Genomic DNA, 9067 nt, shown 5'->3' on the forward strand with positions numbered 1-9067 from the left:
ATAATAATAATTTTTAACCCCAAACCAAACGTCTGAACACAGTTTTTAATTTAATTATTTGTTGTTTTATTCATTATTTTGTCCAGTTTTTAAACCAACCATGTCCTGTAATATTAATAAATGTAACTTATTTTAATAATCTGCACGTCAGATGTTGATGTGGTTGTAAACTATGGTCACATGATCAAACACTTCCGGTCTACTTCCTCTCGTGCTTCCTGTAGTTCACATATCCACCACTGGATGGCGCCCTTGAGCTATTTTTATTTTTATTTTCTACACATTGGTCTGTTTCTGTCGCCAGTCTCCGTTCTTCTTCTTCCTTTTTATGTTTAATCATGTCATTATATCATTAATAGAAAATAAATGACGCTTATTAATAAACGCAAACACTTGTATTTTATTTTATTTGTTGTTTACAGATTACTTTAACAGGAGGGAAAGTGAAGATTTCATGAGTTTTAGATCATTTTAATGCGATTAATATAATAAGATTTAACATTTACAGACCAGAAGGTTAATTATCGATTATTCATATTAATATTCGTGTTTATTTCAGCTTATTTTCATACATTTTTTCGCATCTTTGTGTGTGTTTCATGTTAGAAATATTCCCAGTATTGTGTGTGTTTTAGGTGTAATTAAGTCCGGGGGTTTTGTCGGCAGTTTTGACCGTTTTATGCTTTTTCTAAAACCATAAATTAATCTTTTAATCGAGCTTAAATGCAGTTGTTTTTATTAAACAGCGGCGCTGCGGAATGCGCGGTTTACAGACGGTTTTATTTATGGAAAACTGGAGAAATAAACGAAACACGGCTGTTCTTATAGATGAAAATGCTCCTGTTAGTCTCAGAAATCTTCTCGTAAATGCAGTAATTATAATAATAAAAGGAATAATAATGATATATAACCTACTTATAGTCATATATGTTTTTCACACAAATATGCGCAAACTTGGGTTTATTATTTGGATTTTTTTTTTTATTAATAATTCGACTGAAACGGAATGAATAGTTAATGTAAGTCAGGCGGTTTGCAATTAAATAATAATAATAATAATAATAATAATAATAATAATAATAATAATGGTTAGATAATAAAGAGAATTATTATTAGCAATTAATATTATTGAATATTTATAGCTTTTTAACAAATAACAAGGCTGCATCAATTAAAACACACATTTTAATTTATTTAAAATCCCTGGTGTTTTTTATTTGCAATAAACAGTTTTGTGTGATTATAATAAAATGTGGATTTTTTTTTTTCCATAAATGCATGAATGAAGCCATGTGGTGGTGATATGTCCATTTCAGCAGCAGTGAAAATAAGTAAAACAAACAAACAAACAAACAAAAAAGTAAATAAGTAAATAAATGAATAAATGGAACCCAGAAAGGCTAGAGTTGAAAATAAAGCTATTTTATTGTCAATGCATTCAACATGATTAGATAAACTATCAAGTAGTAAATTTCCGCAAAAGGAAGAAACACTGAAACTATTCCCCACTGACACAAAATATGACATTTTATATTTCAAATAAAACAAATTATGTACACCGTTATGTATAGACTGCATCTTAAATCAATATTATTTCATATTACATGCACTCTGAAATATAGTCTGACATAATATTCCCCCAAATCGGTGCCATATTCAACTGTCCACATGAAAAAAACCTTGCTGTGTTGTAAACCATGACGTGTGACTACATTGGTATTTCTTCTCTATATTTGCACTTATATGATATAAAATACAACTTACTGTACATTTACACATATTTAAATCTTCCCTTATTCTCAAACTTTTTAAGTGCTTCATAAATAGATTCATTTTCCGAGTCAAAACGCATTTGCATACACGCAAAAACATGACATTTTGTACAAGGGGGAGAAAAAAAGTCAACGGACCGAGAAGGAAAAAGATCATCGTCCAAAGTGAAAACAAGTGCAAGGGGGTGTTTGTCTGTGATACCAGGTGGTCTAGGTCCACGCGCAGTGCTTAGATCCAGGAGGGTCTCTCTTTTCAGTCTGTAAAAGTCAGTTATGAGAGGTCATGTGACGCGATAGGTGGTGCCGCTCCCGGAAGGACTCGTTACAAATGGGGCACTTGAGTTTCTCCTCGCGCCGCCTCTTGACCAGAGGCTCCATGGCGTACTCCTTTTTGTGGTGGGACCGCATGTGGTAAACCAAGTCTGAGGTCATGCGGAAGGAGGCGTTGCACTTGGCGCACCAGTTCTGCGCCGGCAGGCAGAGGGAGGTGAAGGACGGCGGCAGGAGGGTGAGCGCCGACGGCATCTGCAGCTGGATGGGCCCCGAGTTCTTGGGCCAGAAGGCGGTGGCGTAGACGAAGGGGTTCTGCTTGGCCATGCCGCCTGGGACCGGGCAGTTGGCGCCCAGTTCCGCCCCTTGCAACTTGGCGGCGAGGTGGTCGGCCTGGTAGAGTCTGTTGGACGAGATGGTGTCGCCGACCGCTGGGTGGCAGTCCAGCAGCTTGGGAGGCATCACCAGAGGGGAGATCTGGGAGAAGGAGGAGCGCGACGGCTGGCTGAAGGCGCTCTTACGCTCCCCTCCGCCAGCGCCGCCGCCGCTCTGCTGGCTGACGGAGGTGAAGGCGCTGCCCATGGGCGAGGTCTGGGGGGGCTGGGTCTCCGACAGCACCTGGCGGATGTTGATGTGCTTCTCTGACGGGTTGCTGCTGGGGCGTCCTCCGTCTTTGTTCTCCGAATTGGAGCTCTGGAGGTTCTTGTTGCTGCCGTGGTGTTTGAGGTTCTGGGGAGACTTCTTGACCTCGGTGAAGGCGCTGCGTTTGCCCTCCCCCAGCTCGGTGGCTCTGGGCGGGGAGAAGGTGCGGTGGTTCTCCTCCAGACCGTACGCCCCTCGGTAGTTCTGGGCGGAGGTCGCGAGCTCGTCTTTGGACTTGGTCTGGGGGAGGCCGGGCCCTCGGCACTCCCGGTCCTCCATCTCCGAGAACTTCCTCTTCCCCGAGCTCTCGCTGCAGATCTCGGCCTCCTTGTCGCTCAGCGGACTGGTCCGGTTGTTCTCCATGTCCCGGGCCAGGTTGTGAAAGTCCGTGGAGGGTTTGTTGCTGTCCTGGGAGCCGCTGAAGCCCTCGGAGCGGCCCAGTTTGGGGCTGGTCCTGGTCGGGGTCGTGTTGGCTCGCTCCGTGCTGCCCTCTTTGCTGGGTTCCTCGTCCACCCCCGTGATGCTCTGGAGTCTCTTGGTGCAGCGGAACCGCAGGTGGGCCAAGAAGGGGAACTCGAACTGGAACCGCTGGCTGCAGTCCGGACACGAGTGATGGGACGAACCTGGACGGAAAAGTCGCAAATTAGCTCCAATACCTATTTCATAAATGCACTGTTTTGTGATAAATCTACTCCTTGCAGATGCACAAAAAATAACGTGCAAAACTGTCCTTGGCTCAATTTGCAAAGTTACAAGACATCATTCATCTCAGACTAATTATTAAGGGTGATGGGACAAACCTGGATGTAAAAGTCGCAAATTAGCTCAAAAACCTACTTTGTAAATGTGCTGTTTTGTGACAAATCAGTTTAATTTCTATCCTTTGCAGATACACAAAACAATAACGTGCAAAATTGTCCTTGGCTCGATTTGCAAAGTTACAAGACATCATTCATCTCAAACTAATTATTAATAATGAGCCGAAGTGACGATGTGCCTTCCCAGAACCCGACGACCCGCGTTTTGCGACCGTCGGTCCGTGTGATCGAACGTGTCGTACCTTTGCTTTTGGCCGGCGCTCTGCTGGAGCTGAGCAGCAGCAGGTCGATCAGGTCTTTGCCGTACCAGACCAGCAGCTCCTCGTCCTTCTCGATCCGGCGGAGGGAGCGGTAGAAGAGCTGGCCGTTCTTCACGTAGGCCTCCAGGTTCTGCTCCTCCTTGTCCCGGGCCGACTGGACCAACCGGAGCCACATCAGGCCCTCCGAGGTGCTGTTGGCTGCCGACGTGTCCACCTGAACCACACCGACACGTCAGGATTTCACTCGTTTGACACAGATTTCAGCAAATATTACAACGTGTGTTTAAAATAATAAAAAAAAAAAAGATCCAATAACAAAAGGAAAGTCTGTATTTTTAAACCAAATAGTTATTTCTAAAACAAAATCATGAGCAAATTTGGACATATTAAAAAAACTGTATGTACTACATGTATATTTTAGCCACAGACACTATCATTTTTTAAAAATAATGTATATAATATAATGATGATTTGTAGAATACAGGAAAAGCTGCAGGATTTACTTTTATATACAGTTTAATATGGAATTATAAGGGTCAGTGCAGTGAACACACTATGAAATGAATCAAATATTTGCTTTAATTTTAATTAGAAGTGTGAAAACTTTAACAAACCTATTAGATTTTTCCACTTTTTACAGCGTTAATATGAAAATAATGTAAGATGCTCTGTGTAATAAGATATTTTGTGAGTAAAGATGCATCAAAAGGCCTGTATTTAACAACATATGATACGAATGAAATGTTTGCTTTTTTTTTTTTTTTTTAAGTGAGAACTTTAACAAATATGACATTTTTCACTTTTTACAGTGTTAATATGAAAATAATGTAAGATGATCTTTGTACTAATGTTTTTTTTTCCCATACAGATATAGCAAAAGGCCTGTATTTAAAGACGTAAAATAAAGTAAATTAAATAATTACTTTTATTTTAATTGATAGACTGAAGATTTCAACAAATATATAAGATTTTTCACTTTTTACAGTGTTAAAATGAAACTAATGTAAAATGCTCTGTGCAGTTATGTATTTTGTGCATAAAGATGCAACAAAAGGCCTGTATTTAAGGACATAATGAAATAACTGAAACAACTGCTTATATTTTTAATTAACAGAGTGATAATTTCAACGAATATAGTAGATGTTTCACTTTTTACAGTGTTAATATGAAACTAATGTAAAATGCTCTGTGTAATCATGTATTTTGTGGGTAAAAATGCCACAGAAGGCCTGTATTTCAGGACGTAATGAAATAATTCAAACAAGTGCTTTTATTTTTAATGAATAAAGTGGAAATTTCAACGAATGGATGAGATTTTTCACTTTTTACAGTGTTAATATGAAACTAATGTAAAATGCTCTGTGTAATTATGTATTTTGCACATAAAGATGCAACAAAAGGCCTTTTTTAAGGACATAATGAAATAACTGAAACAACTGCTTGTACTTTTAATGAATAGAGTCAAAATTTCAATAAATATAGGAGATTTTCACTTTTTACAGTGTTAATATGAAACTAATGTAAAATGCTCTGTGTAATTATGTATTTTGCGCCTAAAGATGCAACAAAAGGCCTGTATTTGAGGACATAATAAAATAACTGAAACAATTGCTTTTATTTTTAATTAACATACTGATAATTTCAATAAATATAATAGATTTTTCACTTTTTACAGTGTTAATATGAAACTTTGTGTGTAAAAATGCAACAAAAGGCCTCTATTTAAGGACACGATGTGAAATAAATGAAATACTACTTTTTATTTTAATTCACAGTGAAAATTTCAATAGTAATAGTAGATTTTTCACTTTTTACAGTATTAATATGAAACTAATGTAAGATGTTCTGTGAAATAACATATTTTGTGGGTATAAATGCAATAAAAGGCCTGTATGTAAGGACATGATGTGAAGTAAATGAAATATTACTTTTTATTTTAATTAACAGAGTGAAAATTTCAACAAATATAGGTGATTTTTCACTTTTTACAGTGTCAATATGAAACTTCATGTCAGGTGTTCTGTGTAGTTCTGTATTTCGTGCGTAAAGGTGCGTCAAAAGGCCTGTGTTTCAGTGGAAGTGTGGGTGCACAGGTGCGTCTTTACCCTGAATATATACGGAGCTGTGCGTTTGTCGGTGGATTTCAGGGCGATGAAGGCGATGCTGTCGTACAGGGACGTGTGGCTCAACACGCAGGGCCCGAAAATGGCGTTTTCTGGGATGTCGCACGTCGTGTAGACGCTGGTGAAGATGTCCGTGAGACACTGCTGGACCGCTTTGGCGTCCCCGTCCCACACCAACTTCTGGGAGCTGGACTCCTCCATTTCAACTGCGGAGACACACGGACACGCGCGGGGTCAGAGGGCGAACACACGCACCCGAAAACAGCCGAAAAAGCGCCTCCTCGTGCGTCCTACTCCAGGTTCTAACCGTGCGTAAAATTGGTCCGCACGTAACTCCAGAGCTGCGGCCGTTGTTTGGTGTGTGTGTCTCTGCTGAAGGGAAATAAATCTCTTCCTAGACAGATTGGCTAAACCAGCTGTCAGGGCGCCGTTTGGGGCCCAGATCTGTTTTTGTTTTTTTTTTTTCTGGCCAGATTTTCTAATTAATTCAAATTCATCCTCTATATCATCATGAAGATCCTCCACATTTTTATTATTATCATCATCTTTTTAAAAATTATTATTATTATTATTATTGGAAGGTGCTCAGTTCAGCTCTTTCCTGTAATAATCAAATTTTGTCGAGTCCCTTCTCTTTTTCCATTATTTTAATTTTTAATAATAGTCCAAATGCTGCTTAATATTAACATAATGATAATAATAATAATAATAATAATAATAATAATACAGAAGGCCTCTTAAACTATTCTTTTTCAGAAATACATATAGCAATAAAAGCCTCATATTTTAATAATATTCCCAACTAGGTCTACAGGTTTATAATTACAATAATCCACCGACTGAGTGAAATTAAAGTGTTAAATATTAAAAATAAAAAAAATAAAAAATAGAAAAGTGGAAAGTGGTGATTTAAGTGTATTTATGAAAAGTTAAAAATCCCAGTATGCTGTTTTGTTTTTTGTTTTGTTTTTTTATGTGTGTGTGTGTGTGTGTGTGTGTGTGTGATTATTGGATGTGAATCAGTGTGAGGGTGGACAGTCTCGGTGGGAGCTGCTGAGGTCCGTGCGTGTCCAATGGGTTTGGAGTGGACTGTCAAAGTCAGTGATTTCACGTCAGCCAAACCTTTCTCTCCTTCCTACAAGCGGCAGCGTATGTCGCCTCATTACCATAATCCACCACTTTCCCCTCTGAGACTGTAATTAAAGCAGCACGACCAGTTAATTATTTCTTTTCTCCCTTTCTAACCTCTGAATGTGCGCGTTTTTCCAAGGGGCGGCTGCGGCTCTTTTCGCTCCCTGATGCCGCTAAAACAGCACACACACACAGACACACACGCACCGACCTGCACCTGATACATCCGGAAACGAGGCTCAGTGGGCAATGCAAAAAAACAAAACAAAAAAATAAACCCAGCTAATATATAATGCGTTTTTTAGGCATTTAAAGTGTTTATTAAAACGTGAATTGTTGGTAATTATTCCAAATTGAACACAAATACTCACTTCACTTCCGCGTCATAGGCCCTCACGGTTTTTATTTTAGTTCTGCATGTTTCTTTTTATCCTTTTTTTCTGACATTATATATGCATTTATGGCTCTGAACTAATAATAATGCGAACTGACTATTTGTTATAAAAAAGATTACAAAGAAATCATGAATAAATCTAATCAAACACATCCATAATCCAGACGTTTTCTTGTGCGTAAAAAGCGCCAGTTTTACCCCAATTCCCGATCTGAACAACTACTTACAGACATGAGACGCGTTTAAATCCCCGAAGCAGCGACACTTTTCATCTCTCATGTCATGTACTTTCCGGTTTGTCCGTTAAAACTACAATTACGCACGAGGATGAAACTAAAAATTTCGGAGCTGAAACCTCTCCTATGGGTCGGAAGGTTGTTCAGGTTCAGGAGGAGCTTTTTTACGCGCGTCCAAAGCTGCGCTACGAGCCTGTGAAAAGAGTTTCCGGCTCCAGAACCGTTTTTTTCTTTCAGAGACTGGGATAAAGGTGGATTCACCGGGATGAGGAGGAAAAGAAGAAGGAGATGCGCGCGGATCCGGTGCGTGATCCGCCTGTTACCGGAGTAAAAGATAGAAAAGAGCGAAATGTTCGCGTTTTTTTTTTCTCCACGAACTGGAGGAAAAGCAGCCACCTTCCCTTAGAAAGCGGGGCGGGTGGGGTGGTAGTGGTAGGGTAGGGGGGGGGGGGGGGGTGCAGAGTCGGGGGTGGTGATGGGGGTGTTGAACCCATCTGCTAAAGCCGTGCCAGGATGAAAACTGTCCTAAATCAGCGCCGCGGATGAATTGCGGGTTTTGTCCGCTGCGCAAACATCTGCGTTCGGCTTTCTTGCTGGGGTGTTTTTTTTTTTTTCTTCACCCCCTTTCTGCGCCTCTTTTCATCGGATGTGTGGTTGCATGTGCCGCGCAAAAACAAACACAAACCATCCCCTTAAAAAAAAAAAAAAAAAAAACTCCCCATCTTTTTCCCAAACCTACCTTTTTTCCGTCGAGGAGAAGAAACAATAATCCACAAGAGATCTGCGGCCGATGCTGCCAATCAAAACCCCGGGATGATTAAAAAAAAAAAAAAAACAAAAGAAGAAGAAGAAGAAGCCCCGAAAACAAGAAGAAGAAGAAGGGGGGAAGCGGTGCCGGTGATGGAGGTGGTGGAGGTGGTGATGCGCCCCCGGTCTGCTCCGTTAGTGTCAGTACATTTCCCCGCTGCTGTGCGTAAAGTGACAGTACTACCGCCGCCGCCGCCGCTGCAGATCCCCGACGCTGGGAGTGACCGAGAGGGGGTAAGAGAGAAGCGGAGACTGGGAGGGAGAGAGAGAGAGTGAGACAGATAGATAGAGAGAGAGAGAGGCGTGCAGATGGGGCCCGATGCTCTGGCTGACTGGCACACCGACACACACTTTTTGTTTGCGGCACATAATCTACCCAATGAGGCGTGTCACTCTCCGTCTCCTCCCTTTAACTCTTCACTGGCCGACTGTCATTTGATGCGATTTATGGACGTGGAGGGGGGATAAAGGGACCCCCCCCCACACCATCTCACACACACCATCTCACACACACACACACACACACACACACCACCACAGACACACACACACCTCCCTCCTTTTATTATTATAATTGTAATCACAATAGTTGGTGGTTGTATTGGAATAAAGTG

The 9067-nt window shown here is 40.9% G+C and overlaps 1 protein-coding gene across 3 annotated transcripts; it reads right to left on the reverse strand.

Moving 5' to 3' along the window:
- Positions 1 to 1401: 1401 nt before the first annotated feature.
- On the reverse strand, positions 1402 to 8804 carry prdm8b (PR domain containing 8b). Of its 3 annotated transcripts, XM_030143949.1 has the most exons (5): positions 8493 to 8804; positions 8388 to 8459; positions 5868 to 6091; positions 3745 to 3976; positions 1402 to 3307 (listed from the first exon to the last, which is right to left on the reverse strand). In XM_030143949.1, exons 3-5 carry the CDS (start codon positions 6084 to 6086, stop codon positions 2040 to 2042), a joined length of 1719 nt encoding a protein of 572 aa, XP_029999809.1. In that variant the 5' UTR covers positions 6087 to 6091; positions 8388 to 8459; positions 8493 to 8804; the 3' UTR covers positions 1402 to 2039. The 3 variants fall into 3 exon arrangements, with proteins under 3 accessions (XP_029999809.1, XP_029999807.1, XP_029999808.1); XM_030143947.1 differs by having other exon boundaries at positions 8390 to 8804; XM_030143948.1 differs by having other exon boundaries at positions 8386 to 8804.
- Positions 8805 to 9067: the final 263 nt, after the last annotated feature.

This window comes from Sphaeramia orbicularis, chromosome 9, assembly GCF_902148855.1.
Source record: "Sphaeramia orbicularis chromosome 9, fSphaOr1.1, whole genome shotgun sequence".
NCBI lineage: Eukaryota > Metazoa > Chordata > Actinopteri > Kurtiformes > Apogonidae > Sphaeramia > Sphaeramia orbicularis.

Coding starts and splice junctions, on each gene's coding strand:
- prdm8b (XM_030143949.1), bottom strand. CDS start 6,086: ATGGAGGAGTCCAGCTCCCAGAAGTTGGTGTGGGACGGGGACGCCAAA. Junction 3,977..5,867: donor CAGCTCCGTATATATTCAGG/GTAAAGACGCAC, acceptor GGTGTGGTTCAG/GTGGACACGTCGGCAGCCAA. Junction 3,308..3,744: donor AGCGCCGGCCAAAAGCAAAG/GTACGACACGTT, acceptor TTTTCCGTCCAG/GTTCGTCCCATCACTCGTGT.